The sequence below is a fragment of the Mustelus asterias genome, chromosome 10, assembly GCF_964213995.1.
Source record: "Mustelus asterias chromosome 10, sMusAst1.hap1.1, whole genome shotgun sequence".
NCBI lineage: Eukaryota > Metazoa > Chordata > Chondrichthyes > Carcharhiniformes > Triakidae > Mustelus > Mustelus asterias.
In genome coordinates this window covers 114,828,621-114,845,720 of record NC_135810.1, presented here as the reverse complement: position 1 = coordinate 114,845,720, position 17,100 = coordinate 114,828,621, and the positions used below count along the sequence as shown (strand labels likewise).

Genomic DNA, 17,100 nt, shown 5'->3' with positions numbered 1-17,100 from the left:
AAGGGTTGTCCATCCCAAGCCTTAGACAGATTTTTAATTGGTAATGGGTTGAAGGGTTATGGGGAGGAGGAGTATATCAGCGATGATCGAATGGTGGAGCAGACTTGAAGGGCTGAATGGCCTAATTCTGCTCCTTTATCTTATGAATTTCCCACTTATCTCCTCATAGTCCTCGTCCCTGAAGCGTAGCAGTTGTTAAATTTTGCCTATTGTGTGTCTAACTTTAAGCATTACTTGTCATTAGATGTTACGATGAAACCATTCCATCATAAATAAAGCAGACCACTTGGCCTCGGCAGGCTGAACTCTCCAATGTAGTTTTAAGGGAAGATGCAGAGGGCTCTTGTCTCCAAGAGACACAGGAATGGGTAGACGCACACTTGTAATTGAAGGACTATGTAGGAAATGGCAAAACCCTTAAGAGTATTGATAGGCAAAGGGATCTGGGTGTACAGGTACACAGGTCACTGAAAGTGGCAATGTAGAAGGTAGTCAAGAAGGCATAGGGCATGCTTGCCTTCATCGGCCGGAGCATTGAGTTTAAAAATTGGCAAGTCATGTTGCAGCTTTATAGAACCTTAGTTAGGCCACACTTGGAATATAGTGTTCAGTTCTGGTCGCCACACTACCAGAAGGATGTGGAGGCTTTGGAGAGGGTACAGAAAAGATTTACCAGGACGTTGCCTGGTACGGAGGACGTTAGCTGTGAGGAGAGGTTGGAGAAACTTGGTTTGTTCTCACTGGAATGACGGAGGTTGAGGGACGACCTGATAGAAGTCTACACAATTATGAGAGGCATGGACAGAGTGGATAGTCAGAAGCTTTTTCCCAGGGTAGAAGAGTCAATTACTAGGGGGCACAGGTTTAAGGTGCGAGGGGCAAGGTTTAAAGGAGATGTACAAAGCAGATGTTTTACACAGTGGGTGCCTGGAATTCGTTGCCGGGGGAAGTAGTGGAAGCAGATATGGTAGTGACTTTTAAGGGGCGTCTTGACAAATACATCAATAGGATGGGAATAGAGGGATATGATCCCCAGAAGGGTAGGGGGTTTTAGTTCAGTCGGGTAGCATGGTCAGTACAGGCTTGGAGGGCCGAAGGGCCTGTTCCTGTGTTGTAATTTTCTTTGTTCTTTGTTGACGAGAACCAGTAATTTTTGGATTATCTGGTTTGAATGTGCTTTCCTTTAAAGCATTAGTACATTGTGTTTTTATCATTGTTCGGAGGACAGAGCAATAGAAACAGATCTCAGTGTGGAGAGGTATCATGCTCATTTGTTTACTTGATGTAAAATAAATCAGCTTTGTTGGTTTACAATTGTGCCATACTTCATTAAGAGTATTCTGCAGTCTAACATTCGGGGCCGAGAGTGGGTGAAGACAAAACGTTCCTAAAATCTTTTGTGACAAGGAATGACACACACATTAGAATACAGAGGCAGCAAAGTCACTGCAGCATGAGATCAGAAGATTGTCAGAGTCATAGTCACAGAGTCATATAGTACAGAAGAGGCCCTTGGGCCTATCGAGTCTGCACTGACATCTGCACGAATCCCAATTACATGATCTGTAGAGAAATGCACTTACTTACTCATCATTTCAAATGGTTGTAACAATACATCATGTGGGTGGAAACATTAGCTTCCCTATTACCATTAAGGCTGCAGACCAATGTATTTGTATCAAGTACGACGCAGTGAATGAATGTAATACAGAACAAAGTCCACACCAGCAATGAACATGACCTTTTTGGATTATATCCATGTGAAGCAAAGCAGAGAACTGTGGAGAGGCGGAGATCAGCAAAGCATTTCAAAGCTCCAAATTCCATACATGAAAGGTCGGAATTCTGTTAAAAGGTTATCATCTCTGACCTTCTATAAATACAAGAGAAGATACATAGGAACATATGATGTATGAACAGGAGTAGGCTTTCAAGCCTGCTCCATCATTTGGTAAGATCATGGCTGATCTGCTTGTTGTCTGAACTCCACTCCACTGCCCCACTTGTCTATCAAAAATCCTCTTTAGCTTTGAATAAATTCAATGATGGGTGGCATGATGGCATAGTGGTTCGCATTGTTGCCTCACAGCATCATGGAACCGGGTTTAATTCCCAGCTTGGGTCAGTGTCTGTGTGGAGTCCACATGTTCTCCCCATGTCTGCGTGGGTTTCCTCCGGGTGCTCCAGTTTCCTCCCACAGTCCAAAGACATGCAGGTTAGGTGGATTGGCTATGCTAAATTGCCCCTTAGTGTCAGGGGGACTAGCTAGAATAAATGCATTGGGTTATGGGGATAGGGCCTTGGGTGGGATTGTGATCGGTGCAGACTCGATTGGCCGAATGGCCTCTTTCTGCACTGTAGGGATTCTATAACCCAGCCTCCACTGATTTCCTAGGAGAAAAATTTCACATACTATCAACTCAAGAGAAAATAATATAGAGATAGATAGGTTCTTGAGCAATAAGGGGATCAAGGGTATGGGGAGAAGGCAAGAGAATGGGGATGAGAATCATATGAGCCATGATTGAATGGCAGAGCAGACTCGATGGGCCGAATAGCCAAATTCTGCTCCTACATCTTATGGTCTTATGTGTTATATATTTAAGTGGTTGCAAGTTGCTTTAAGAGTTGATCACATGATTTGATAGTGATGTCGTTAGGACATTGCAAATTATGCTGTTTTACTTTCAGTTTGTACAGGTAAGACCTCCTAGAATAAATCTGTTATTAGTTTGAATCGGTGTGCGCAAAGCATAGCTTTTCTTTTTGCTTAAAACCCAAAATCCCTAACCTAGGTAGGATACTACAAAATTCTCATCTCCATCTTAAAAGGGAGGCCACTTATTCTTAAGCTGTGCCACCTAATTCTAGTCTCCCCCACAAGTGGAAACGTCTTCCCCGTATCTCCCCCATCAATTCTCCTCCGGACCTTATATGTTTCAATAAGATTGTCTCTCATTCTTCTAAACTCCAATGAGATAGGCCCAACCTGTTCAGGTACATGGTGGCACACGCAGTATTACAGTAGCTAGCACAGGTAATAAGGATTTGATGTTATAACTACCGGATCACATTATCATTTAATTAGATATCTGGTAGCTTATAGGCCAGTAGTACTGAGCCTGAAAAACGTCCAGTGCAAAACATGCAATTCATATTTAAGCTGTGTCTCTCCACTTTAATATGCAGTTATAAAGTATTGACAAATTCCAGACACAAAGACTAATTGGAAATGTAGAACAACCTACTTCCTCTCCTCAAAATGTACTTCACATCCCATCAGCCAATGGAACCCTTCAAACCAAGCTGTTTGCCTCTCAAAGAAATTATTGTCAAATTTAGGGAGGTGTTGGTGTAGTGGTATTATTACTGAACTAGTACTCCAGAGACCCAGCATAATGCCCCTGGGACCCACGTTCGAAACCCACCCCGGCACATGGTGAACCAAAAAGTGAATTAAAGGTCTAATGATGACCTGTAGGGAATGAAATCTGCCGTCCTTACCCAGTGTGGCCGACATGTGACTCCAGATTCACAACAATGCATCTGCTTCGACACTACCCTCTGAAATTGCCTAGCAAGCCACTCAGTTCAAGGGTAATTAGGGATGGACAATAAATGCTGGCCCAGCCGGCGACGCTCACATCCCATGAATGAATTTTAAAGAGCTCCATGACCCATATTGCAGCTGTTTCTAAAGTTTAATTTAGAAGATGACCACCATTCAAACTCCACTCTCCCCCTCCACCTCCTAATCATAGCACCTCTCATTCTTCTGAACTCTTGTGAACGCAGACCCAGTCATCAATCTCTCCTCAGGAGGACATTCCCACCATCCCAGGGATTAATCTGGTGAATCCCAAGATGTGCAGGTTAGGTGCATTAGCCATGCTAAATTGTCCTATAGTGTCCCAAGATACGTAGGTTAGAGGGATTACCAGGGTAAATGTGTAGGATTCCGGGGATAGGGGCCTGGTCGGGATCGTTGTCAGTGCAGGCTTAATGGGCCAAATGGCCTCCTTCCGCACTGTAAGGATTCTATGATTCACAGCTTACATTCCCACTTAAATTTGTCTCATCTACAAACTTTGTCCAAAACACAGATTTTCCTAGAATAATGTCCACTGAGTATTTGAAACAGAGACTAAATAATTTGGTTCATGGACTTAATGTCATTTAATCACATATTTATAGCAAAGTTACACATATGCAAATTGTAACATTTGTTCGATAATTACAGTTCCATATCTGAAGTACACAAAACAGTCTCTCCTAATCTGGCACCTTCTTTCGACCATTCCAAATCTCCTAACCCCACCCACTGGCTCTCTCAGCCAATCGCAATGAGTTGAAGGGACAAGGTGTCTTTCAAATGAGACCGTTCCATTTTTTTAAAAATGCACAATGTCAAATTTCTATTTTTAAAACCAGATTCAATGTAATTTCTTTAAATAGGGTAATCATTGGTACATGGATCCCATACTTTTTCTAGTGAAAACAAGGAGTATAGATATTTCAGCCAATGAAGGGCTGCATGGTCTTTGCGGCTTGTGATTTTTCTGCATGGCTTCTTCTCAAAGTTCAAGGGTCTGTAGGAGCTCAAAGGATTTCTTTCAACTATCCAGTTATTTCACGTGCTAGCATTATGCTTTTAAGAGTCTCCAATCTGAGCTACTGCTGTGAAATTCCATATGGGTAGCTTCAGCTGGCCTACATTCCCTCCTGTAGAGAGGGAATCCCTACAGATGCAAAATCCTGGAAAAGCCTGGATTCTCGAACAGAACAGAAGGAAGATACCGGGATTTCCCCTGGAACTTAATAACCTGAAAACCACATCCGACCAGCGCAGAGCTTTCCCAAGCTTCACAGAGTTTGTATAGCCTGGATGCAATACTAAAACATCGGATGGCTGGCAGGCAGGGGGGGGGGGGGGGGTGGCCAGACTCCACCAACACCCCAGTTTCTACTCGCTGGAGGAGGAGGAGTGTCACAGCCGGAGTCTGCTGGAGGGTTGATCGAATAGGTGACCCGCGTTCCAAGGACGCGCAACGGCATCGCGAAGCACCTTGATGCCAAAGAGAAAAAAAAAATCACATCTTCAGCACAAACCATCACCCCTACATGGCTTTCCCGTGCTTAGCTGGGCTGGTGTGACACCAATAGTGGAGCAATAGGGGCAAATCTCGCAAGAAAGTTATCCTAAATGTGGTACATGGACAATCTGCAATACCACAAAGCTTGAACAGGGACACACAAGTCTGGGTTTGGGATCTTGAGTTGTATGAATGAGTTAGGATTGGAAGTAAAATGTGTGCGTGGATTCCAAGCTTAAAAGATCAGGCAATTGATATCTGCCATAATTTGAAAAAAATTATATACCCCCTCCTCCAATCGGTAGTTGCAGATGGAAATAAAACTAGCATTTTTTCCCCTGTATTTTAACCTCAGGTTATTACATTTACCTGGGAGTGTTTCACACGCCTGCATCAATTCTGTGCAAAATGACTGTGCAAACACAGTTTAAAAATTTGAGTGAATAATTGCTGAATTTTCAGATTTGAATCCTGCAGGTGGGAATGGAAGTTGTAGAGTAGGAAAGAAAGGAACAGATACTAAAACAATATGCACAGACATGCATTACATACTCCTCCCCACTGCCAATTCATTGAACGAAGATCGCTCTGCATACAAATTCCCCCCCACCCCCCCCCCCACCCCAAACCACTTCCCTCCCTCCAATCAGCAACCCGTCTCCAAGTCAATAAAAGAACATTTATTGAGGGTGCGGGGGGAAGCAGGCAAACAAAATAATTATTTCTTGAAAAAAAAATTCCCCCCCCCCTCAAACAATTATCAGAGCATAAAATGCATAGCGCTGCCATGTCTTACAGAAACACGACATAAACTTTCTGAACGACATTTATCAGCAATGATAACTCAGTAAAAACACCAGGTTTTTTTTTTGTGCAAGTCATAACACTAAACCTTACCTACACACTATTCCAAAGGTCTAAAACTTCCTAAATCCACTACACCACTGTGCGCTTTTGGCTTATTCCATGTGTTTTTGTTTATTTTTAAAAAATCAAGTCATTAGTTGCTCCACAATCTTAGATGGACCTTCAGCACTGCGATGTATTTAAAAAGAGAGGAGTTATATTCCAAATGTAACATTTCTAGAAGAAGCTCAAATACGTTTAACACTAATTGACAGAAAGATGATCCTACGTCACTCTCCGAGTTTCAATTTGGTAAAAAGGCAACTTCTGACACTTTTTGTAACTTCTTTCCCCGGAAAGAGTAGAGTTTCGCCTTTAAAAGCGAAGGATCAAAAATAAATCCACGTGACTAAAATCCGGGGCCATTAGAAAAAACAATTTTAAAAAATCACTGACAACACTTAAAGATAAAAGAGTGCACAAGAAACAAATCTTGGGGGATGACTGTTTCTGGTCGGACAAGTGTTTTCTTCCAGTTTATTTTCCCTCCACCACTTGCTAGTTACTGCCAGCAGGCTGTGCTTGCAGAAGAGTGCTGTAAGCTGTGGAACACACAAAAAAAAAGACGTGATTAATCACTTTCCAAGTACTGTGCAATAGAATCATACAATCCCTACTGTGGAGGAGATGGTCATTCGGACCCATTGGGCCTGCACCAGTAACATAACACAAGAACTAGGACCAGGAGAAGGTCATAGAAACATAGAAAACTACAGCACAAAAACAGTACCTTCGGCCTCACAAGTTGTGCTGAACATATCCCTACCTATAACCCTCCATCCTATTAAGTCCCATGTACTCATCCAGGAGTCTCTTAAAAGACCCTATTGAATTTGCCTCCACCACCACTGACGGCAGCCGATTCCACTCGCCCACCACCGTCTGGCCCCTCGAGCCTGCTCCACCATTCAATAAGATCATGGCTGATCTTTTTGTGGATTCAGCTCCACTTACCCGCCCGCTCACCATAACCCTCAATTCCTTTACTGTTCAAAAATTTATCCACCCTTGCCTTAAAAACATTCAATGAGATAGTCTCAGCTGCTTCACTGGGCAGGGAATTCCACAGATTCACAACCGTGTGTGAAGTTCTTCCTCAACTCAGGCCTAAATCTGCTCCCCCTTATTTTAAGTTCTAGTTTCACCCGCCAGCAGTAACAGCTTCCACTGGTGGGTAACAAGCCCTATCCCTGTAACCCCGCGTTATTTACCCTGCTAATCGCCTTGACACTAAGAGGCAATTTACCATGGCCAGTCAATCAACCTAACCCACACAGCTTTGGAATGTGGAAGGAAGCTGGAGCATCCGGAAGAAACCCACGCAGACACCGGGAGAACGTGCAAACTCTGTGTCTGCGTGGGTTTCCACCCACACTCCAAAGATGTGCAGGTTCGGTTGATCAGCCATAGTTTTCACCCCTTTCAGTCCACTGGAGTATTGGGAGCTTCCACCCACCTCCAGCTAAGCAGTACGGTAACATTACATAGTTGGTTCTATTTGATGAGTGCAATTGCTCCATTATCACATGCGCCTGAGAGTATGGAACGGAGAGATGCCAAACAGACCAGGGTGATTGCCTCACTCACTCCTGGGGTTGGATTTTTATTTCCCCCAGATTCAGGAATAGGTGCAGGAAATAGAAAGGTTTGCATTAGGTATGGTTGTGACCGTGCATGCATACCCTGTGACATCAAGGTCACTACAGGCAGGACTAGAAGGAAATCCAGGCACTGCTGGTCTATGCAAAGTCGGCGAATGGTCGTAGGTCCATTAGGGCTGGCCTCAAACATTGCTGGGTGGCACATAGGCACAGTGGTTAACACTGCTGCCTCACAGCGCCAGGGGCCCGGGTTCGATTCTGGCCTTGGTCACTTGTGTGAAGTTTGCACGTGGCAAACCGGCTGGAGTTCCAACAAGCGACCCCCTAAACGGGTGGTGCCAGGTCAAAATCCCAAGACTTTGAATCTCAGAGCTGCTGAAGTTCAGAGACCAGAGCCTAACTCTCGGGATAAATAGAAGCTGGAAAGACACTGGGTATGATCTTACTTTCTCGCCCTGCCAGTTGATTGGTTGGGCAAGCCGCTAAGATCGCCAGAGGAAAAAATTAATTAGGTTTGCGCCCGATTTCCCACCTCACGCAATCTTACCAGACCCAGATATCCGGTGAGATTTCAATATTTAAATCTCATTTAAATTGTATTTGAATATAATTAGTGAGCTTGGGACGCAATCGTCCGGGCTCACTTGCCTCTGTGGCCTTACCGGTGAAGGTCCTCACCAGCGAGGATCACGCATGGTTCCCATTAACAGGGACTTGAAGTGATAGCCTTGCCAGTAGGACCGGAGGCCAATGAGGCCCCCCGGAAGTTCGAGGGGCAGTGCCAGCCTGGCACCCTGGCAGTGCCCACCAGGTACCAGGCTGTGCCAAGGGGATGGGGAAGCTGCGCACTCTGCAACGGGGATCGGCGCATGTGCAATTGCACTCTAGTGTGATCAGCTGGCTTTCCAGAAAGCCGACGCCCTGCCCTGCTCCCCCTGCTGGCAGGAATCAGATTGCGCCTTTTTTTGCACAAAGTGGTGTAAGATTGCATTTTTGAACTTGCCCAACAAAAAAAGGATCTGAAACTCGCCCGTTTTCATGCTCGTTCAGCACTGAGAATATTTTGGTAAGATGTAATTGCATTTCATTTTAGAATTGACAAGTATCCCAGAGGGCACAAATGCTCAACTGTGCAACGAATACATACATTGAGGATCCTCTCGCTGGCCATGAACGTTCTCCTGTTTAGTGTTCTGCTCAGCCGAGTTCCCTAGTAACAGAGACAGGATAAATTTGAGTGTTATGAAGCAGTTTGGTTTATTTCTCATAAGCTTGGCTCACTTTGAGGAAAACTGGGTTCTTTCTAAACTTGCTTCATCCAAAACACTCCTGGCCTGACCTCCCATAAATCTAACCTCAGTCAATACTTTGCTACCCATAGGTTAACTCACACCAAGACCTGTTCACTCATTGTCTACATTGTGGCTCGTGAACCTACACTGGTTCTCGGTTAAGCATTGTCTCAAAGATTAGAATTCCTAATTCTCAAATCCTTCCATAGCCTCACCCTTCCCATCTCGGTAACCTCCAACTCCACCTTTGGAGGCATCAGTTGCCTAGGCTCAAGCACCAGAATGCCCTCTGTCCCCTCCCTCTCTTTCTCCGTCCCTCTCCCTCCCTTTCCTCCTTAAAGCCTAATCTTTGACCAAGTGTTTGGTCATCTGGTCTAACAGCACCTCACATGGCTCAGTGGCACGTGACACACCTGGAACATGCCATAAGAATTAGGCCATTCGGCCCATCAGGTCTGCTCCGCCATTTAATTATGGCTGATATGGTTCTCATTCCCATTCTCCTGCCTTCTCCCCGTAACCTTTGGTCCCCTTATTGATCAACCTATCTCTGTCTTAAAGACACTCAATGACCTAGCCTCCACAACCCACTGTGGCAATGAGTTCTATAGATTCACCACCCTCTGGCTGAAGAAATTCCTCCTCATATGTTTTAAAGGAGCGTCCCTTCACTGAGGTTGTGCCCTCAAATTCTAGTCTCTCCCACTAGTGGAAGCATCCTCTCCACATCCACTATCTAGGCCTCGCAGTATTCTATAAGTTTCAATAAGATTCCCCCTCATCCTTCTAAACTCCATCAAGTATAGACCCAGACTCCTCAACCGCTCCTCATATGACAAACCCTTCATTCCAGGGATCATTCTTGTGAACCTCCTCTGGAGCCCCCTCCAAGGCCAGCACATCCTTCCTTCGGTACAGGGCCCAAAACTGCTCACAATATTCCAAGTGGGGTCTGACCAGAGCCTTATACAGCCTCAGCAGTATCTCCCTGCTTTTGTATTCTAGCCTTCTAGAAATGAATGCTAACATTGAATTTGCCTTCCTCACTGCCAACTGAACCTGCATGTTAACCTCGAGTCCTGAACCAGGACTCCCAATTCCCTTTGTGCTTCAGATTTCCAAAGCCTTTTCCCATTTAGAAAATAGCCTATGCCTCTATTCTTCCCACCAAAGTGTTTTTTCCCCCTACCAATGGCATTTCTGGTATTGAAAGACGAAGGCAAATTCCAAATTGAATTTGACTCTGCTCCATTTCATTCATATACATAGATAAAGAGATTGCTATTCCAGTGAAAACAGCAGGGATCAAATCTCTCATCTCTAGCCTCTTGGGTGGACACTCAAGCTAAGCTCTGCTGACAATAACTAAACAGACCCAATACCCAAAGATCCAGGTCATTCTCTTGGTTCTGGAAAGACCTTTTGGAAAGGGCCGGCAGCCAAAAGTAAACGAGGGACTATAACAACCACTGCCTTCATGATCTCTTGCAACTAGAAGTAAAAGTTACTGTGCCGCCCTTAATATTCAGCCTGCTTTTAAAAAAGTACTTAACCTCTTGATGCTCCCAAGTGCTTTTGCCTGCTCTTAACCCCAATGGTGCAAGCACCAAGGTCTATTTACTGTGGACACCAACAAGCTATGTCTTCACATCTGGACATAGAATTAGGAGAGGGAGCAGGCCATTCAGCCCCTCAAGCCTGCTACACCATTCAATAAGATCATAGCTGATCTGATTGCGGTCTCAACTCCACATTGCCACCTATCCCCATCCAACAACCTTCCCCCCCCCCCCCCCCCCCCGTATCAATCTACCACTGCCTTAAAAATATTCAAAGACTCTGCTCCCATTGTGTTGAAGGAAGGGTTCCAAGAAATCACGAACCTTGAGAGAAAAAAACTCTCTCATTTTCATCAGCTCCATACTTGGAAAACAACATAGCTGGGAGACGAATCAAAAACCAACCTCATCAACAGCAGACTGCCTCCTTATTATACGATCAAGAACTATTCGATAGTAAAAGCAGAAAGATACTGGAATGTGGCCGAGGGATAAAAGACCCTCGGAGACCACCCCATTTAACTGATATATGGTCGAGAGCTTCAAGTTTCTAAGTGTCCAGATCAACAACCTGTCCTGGTCCCCCCATGCTGACACAATAGTTAAGAAAGCCAAACAATGTCTCTACTTTCTCAGAAGACAAAGGAAATTTGGTTTATACGCTATGACTCTCACCAATTTTTACAGATGCACCATAGAAAGCATTCTTTCTGGTTGTAACACAGCTTGGTATGGCTCCTGCTCTGCCCAAGACCGTAAGAAAATACAAAGGGGCATGAATGAAGCGCAGTCCATCACTCAAACCAGCCTCCCATCCATTGACTCTGTCTACACTTCCCTCTGCCTCGGAAAAGCAGCCAGCATAATTAAGGGCCCCACACACCCCGGACATTCTCTCTTCCACCTTCTTCAGTCGGGAAAAAGATACAAAAGTCTGAGGACACGTACCAACCGACTCAAGAACAGCTTCTTCCCTGTTGCCATCAGACTTTTGAATGGACCTATTATATAAATATTAAGCAGATCTTTCTAATGCTAAAGTTTATTAGCCACAAATAGACTTACATTAACACTGCAATAAAGTAACTGAAAATCCCCTAGTCGCCGCACTCCGGCAACTGTTCGGGTACACTTGAGGGAGAATTTAGCATGGCCAATGCACCTTCTCTTAACCCTATCTGTAACTGCAACATTATATTCTGCACCCTCTCCTTTCCTTCTCCCCTACGTACTCTATGAACAGTATGCTTTGTCTGCATAGCGTGCAAGAAACAACACTTTTCACTGGATCACAATACATGACAATAATAAATCAAGTATTTCTAGATCTCCGAGATTACAACCTCATGGCAGTTTTCCTGCTGTAATCTTCCTACTCCTCAAAATTTCCAAGAATCACGCTGATTTCTGAGAGTGAATTTGCCCCCGATTAACTTGTAACTTATAAACAATCTTACCTGTCAAGGAGAAGCACAGTTTCTTCTTTTGGTAAAGGATGTAACTAGATACTCCACCTCCCAAAGCCAGCAGCACACCCGTGATGATACCAGTGAGGGTACCACTGCCACTACCTAGAAAGGTTTTTTTGGGGGAGAGACAGCACAATTATTTCTCCTTAAAAAGGTCTTGCCCACTTTCACTATCTCATCACTTTTGTAATTTGACAACCTCATGTAGGAGAATGCATGAGCCACAAGGTGGCAGCATGTGTAAGCACAACAGCAGTTTTCCCTCTAGCGATACCTGAGGACCACCTTGAGTCAGTATTTTATGACCACTCTGCACCCTAATCGCTCAGAGATTCTACACAATAATAGACATTATGCGGTCTTGCATCACGGAAAACACAGCTGACTCCACATTAGGGGGGGAACGAAGTAGAAATGGTCGGGAACTTCAAGTTTTTTTACTTGCATTACCGTGGGGCCAAATTCCCCTCCAATTTGATTTTCAAGTTTGCTGACGTCATCACCATGGTGGGTCGGATCTCAAACAGTGACGAGACAGAGTACAGGAATGAGATAGAGAATCTGGTGAACTGGTGCGGTGACAATAATCTCCCCCTCAATGTCAACAAAATGAAGGAGATGGTCATCGACTTCAGGAAGCATAAAGAAGAACATGCCCCTGTCTACATCAACGGGGATGAAGTAGAAAGGGTTGACAGCTTCAAGTTTTTATGTGTCCAGATCACCAACAACCTGTCCTGGTCCTCCCCCCGCCTCATTATTACACTATCGTTAAGAAAGCCCACCAACGCCTCTACTTTCTCAGAAGACTAAGGAAATTTGGCATGTCAGCTACAACTCTCACCAACTTTTACAGCTGCACCAGAGAAAGCATTCTTTCTGGTTGTATCACAGCTTGGTATGGCTCCTGCTCTGCCCAAGACTGCAAAAAACTACAAAAGGTCATGAATGAAGGCTAGTCCATAACTCAAAGCAGCCTCCCATCCATTGACTCTGTCTACGCTTCCCGCTGACTTGGAAAAGCAGCCAGCATAATCAAGAACCCCATGCACCACGGACATACTCTCTTCTACCTTCTTCCGTCGGGAAAAAGATACAAAAGTCTCAGATCACATACCAACAACTGAAGAACAGCTTCTTCCCGGTTGCCAGACTTTTGAATGGACTTACCTCGCACTAAGTTGATCTTTCTTCTCTACACCCTAGCTATGACTGTAACACTACATTCTGCACTCTCTCGTTTCCTTCTCTATGTATGGTATGCTTTGTCAGTATAGCACGCAAGAAACAATACTTTTCACTGTATGCTAAAACATGTGACAATGATAAATCAAATTACACTCTCAATGTCATCAAGACAGCCTAGCACATGGGGTATGAACATACACTGATGGGACAGGTTAACAACAGTGACAGGCAAGTCACAAGTTTGTGGTGTGCAGTCATTGCTGGAAATAACACACACCACACAGCAGCAAATACCAAAGCAGATAGATTATTGATACATCCAAAGATATGCAGGTTAGGTGGATTGGCCATGCTAAATTGCCCCTTAGTGCCCCAAGATATGTAGGTCAGAGGAATTAGACATTGTAAATGTGTGGGATTACAGGGATAGGGCCTGGGTAAGATACTCTCAGAGTCAGTGCAGGCTCGATGGGCTGAATGGCCTCCTTCTACACTGTCAGGATTCTATTGCTCACCATGGCAAATTATGAAAATCAAAATCAGATAATACTTCAAAGTTTATTAGTGTCACAAGGAGGATTATATTAACACTCAATTAAATGACTGTGCAAATCCCCTAGTCGCCACACTCCGGTGCACTGAGGGAGAATTTAGCATGACCAATGCACCTAACCAGAGCATTTTTTGGACTGTGGGAGGAAACCGGAGCACCCAGAGGAAACCCACGCAGACATGGGGAGAACGTGCAAACTCTGCACAGACAATAACCCAAGCCGGGAATCGAACCCAGGTCCCTGGCGCTGAGGCAGCAGTACTAACCACTGTGCCACCCTAGATAGATGCAAGTCATTGTGCGTGTGATCTTAGAAACAATTATAATTCTCTCCATGGGAAGAAGAGTGGATTTGACAGTCCGTTCTTGTTCCATTTTAACTCCGCCCTTCCACCGCACATCTCAAATGATTGCCCTCAACCTTGTTCAGGCATCGCTTTGGGGTGTCTCAGTGATGGGAAAGTACATTACCAACACAGGTTTCTTATAAAAATCGGGTCCCTACAACTTACAAAGGGAACCAATGAATTCCTCCCATGATCTGGCTGCTTTAGCCATCATGCAGATGCTGACAGAGTGTGGTCAAAACTGTGCAACCAATTCCATTGCACTATTACATCTCCGGCAAGACCATGTGGCACAACGTGTAGCAGCAACACCTTTTGCCTCCAAACTAGAGGTCCAGCCCAGGGCCCAACATGCAAAGAAGGTACAGAAGGAGCATCATAGCATGAACCATTCCAACGCATTCCAATGACAGGCAGTAAGAGGAGAGAGAGTCCCAATCAGCCATGTTACTACGGAACAACATTGGAGCCTCTGCAAACACATACCAACTGACTCAAGAACAGCTTCTTCCCTGCTGCCATCAAACTTTTGAATGGTCCTATCTCACATTGAGCTGATCTTGCTCTTCACCCCAAATGTAACTGCAACACCATATTCTGGACCTTATCCTTTCCTTCGCCCCCATGTACTCTATGAATGGTATGTTTTGTCTGTGTGGCATGCAAGAAACAATATTTTTCACCGTATCCCATTACATGTGACAATAATAAATCTGCCATCTACTATCCACCGCTCCAGACTGTGACAGACATGTAAAAGTGAAGTAAAAAACAGGAAATTGCTGGATAAGCTCAGCAGGTCTGGCAACATCAGTGGGCAGAGAAACAGAGTTAACGTTTCGAGTCTGTACAGACTCTTCTACAGAATACTGCTCCGCAATAATTTTGCTTTTAAGTAAAAATGCACGTTGCCACAGAAATTTGGACTCAAGTGAACTGTAACAGCAGCACTTCCGCTTATTTTATAAAATCTCCCATCTGCAAATCTGCTAAATATCTCAATAAGCCCAACACAACTGGGGAGCTGCCAGCCAATAAGATTACGCAAAAATCCAAAGCAGTCTTGGCCTGTCCAATTCATTAAATTCTCAAGGTATATTTACTCCTTTAGTGGCGCACATGTTTTATTTTGATTCAAAGTTATGGTAATAGCCGTACATACCTTGATCACCTCCCTTGGAACCATCTGAAAAAGATGAAGTTTTTTTTAAATTAGATTTTTCTGAGAAAGAAACCTGTTAAGACAACTGACTAATCTTTATTGCACTGAAGCAAAAAGAATGATTTAGGGAGAATTAGCTACCAAGCAGGAAATGAATGGTGAGGACAGGTCCACGAGTATCATTTCAGGTGATAGCCTTGTTTGAAAAAAATGAAAACTATTCCCGGAGGCATCAAGGGTTTGTTAAACAAAGGAATTTTTTTTTAAAAAATTCATTCATGGGACATGGGTATCGCTGACTGGCCAGCATTTATTGCCCATCCCTAGTTGCCCTTGGAGAGCAGTTGAGACTCAACCACATTGCTGTGGCTCTGGAGTAACATGTTGGCCAGACCGGGTAAGGATGGCAGATTTCCTTCCCTAAAAGGCATCAGTGAACCAGATAGGTTTTTCCGATAATCAATGGTTTCATGGTCATCAGTAAATTCTTAATTCCAGATATTTTTTTAATTGAATTCAAATTCTGCCAATTGCCATGATGGGATTTGAACCCGGGTCCCCAAAACATTGGCTGAGTTTCTGATTAATAGTCTAGCGATAATACCACTCAGCCTCCCCCCCCCAGATCTTGATGGTAGAAAATCAGCAACTTAAAGCTTCATTCCCGAGTTTAAAGAGATGAGGGGTGATCAAATTAGTAGGGTAGAGAATTTTATAGAATCTACGTTGCTCTACCGGAGAACAGTCCCATCCTTTCCAACCTCTCCACACGACTGCAGCCCCTCATCACCTGGTATTATCTTAGCAAGCCTCCTTTGCACTTTTTTTAAAGTTTAAAAGTTTATTTATTAGTGTTCCAAGGCTTACATTAACACTGCAATGAAGTTACTGTGAAAATCCCCTGGTCGCCACACTCTGGTGCCTGTTCGAGTACACCGAGGGAGAATTTAGCATGGCCAATGCACCCAACCAGCTCGTCTTTTGAACTGTGAGGCAGCAATGCACCATTGTGCCACTGTGCTGCCCAACTCAATGAACATGCAGTACACAGGATTCCAAAGCTCAAGGCCTAACCGATGCTTGGTGAAATCTAAATATCCCACTCACTTTCTTCTCTAATTATCTCATCAACTTGGCATTTTCAAAGATTTGCATCTCTGGGGCCAGAATTTTATGTTGCCTGGGTGGACACACACCCAACCCAGGTGTCATTAAGCAAGACTCAAGAACAGCTTCTTCCCTGCTGCATCAGACACTTGAATGGACCTACCTTGCATTAAGTTGATCTTTCTCTACACCCTAGCTATGACTGTAACACTACATTCTGCACACTCTCCTTTCCTTCTCCCCTATTTACTCTATCAATGGTATGCATTGCCTGTATAGCACGCAGGAAATAATACTTTTCATGGTATACCAGTACATGTGACAGTAATAAAATCAAACTTTGGTTGGTAGGAGTTGGAAGTATGTCCACTAAGGGACCAACTTTATGACCTATCTGCTTTTACATTTGGGCTGATTGGCCAGGCGTATTGGGGTTTGTGTTTGAGCTGCCTGGACACTGCTTTTGTAAAATCGCAATTGGTTTAGTTGTTTATAGGTCTGCGGGGCATCATTTCACACTTATCGGCATTTGCCAACATTAAGAGCATTCAAATGGTTATTGGATAAACATATGGATGATATTGGAATAGTGTAGATTAGAGGGGCTTTAGATTGGTTTCACTGGTTGGCGCAACATCGAGGGCCGAAGGGCCTGTACTGCGCTGTAATGTTCTATGTTCTAAACTGTATTTGCCATACTTGGGTCCGATTCACTAGTCTGCCAATATTGTCCGGCTCGCTGCCCACAGCAAATTTCAAAATTGTATTCCCATACACCCAATCATAGCATCCCTATAGCGCAGGAGGCGGCCATTTGGCCCAT

General features: G+C 44.2%; 1 protein-coding gene across 2 annotated transcripts in view; it reads right to left on the bottom strand.

The window, feature by feature from the left end:
* Nucleotides 1-4,155: 4,155 nt before the first annotated feature.
* The window catches only part of LOC144499879 (CD99 antigen-like protein 2), a 60,487-nt gene continuing 47,542 nt past the window's right edge, over nucleotides 4,156-17,100 (bottom strand). For both annotated transcript variants that reach the window (XM_078222492.1, XM_078222493.1), the window contains 4 exons: nucleotides 15,171-15,194; nucleotides 11,909-12,022; nucleotides 8,748-8,810; nucleotides 4,156-6,541 (listed from right to left, as the gene is read on the bottom strand). In XM_078222492.1, the coding sequence (XP_078078618.1) occupies nucleotides 6,498-6,541; nucleotides 8,748-8,810; nucleotides 11,909-12,022; nucleotides 15,171-15,194 (245 nt within the window). In that variant the 3' untranslated portion in view covers nucleotides 4,156-6,497. The remainder of the gene's footprint in view (nucleotides 6,542-8,747; nucleotides 8,811-11,908; nucleotides 12,023-15,170; nucleotides 15,195-17,100) is intronic.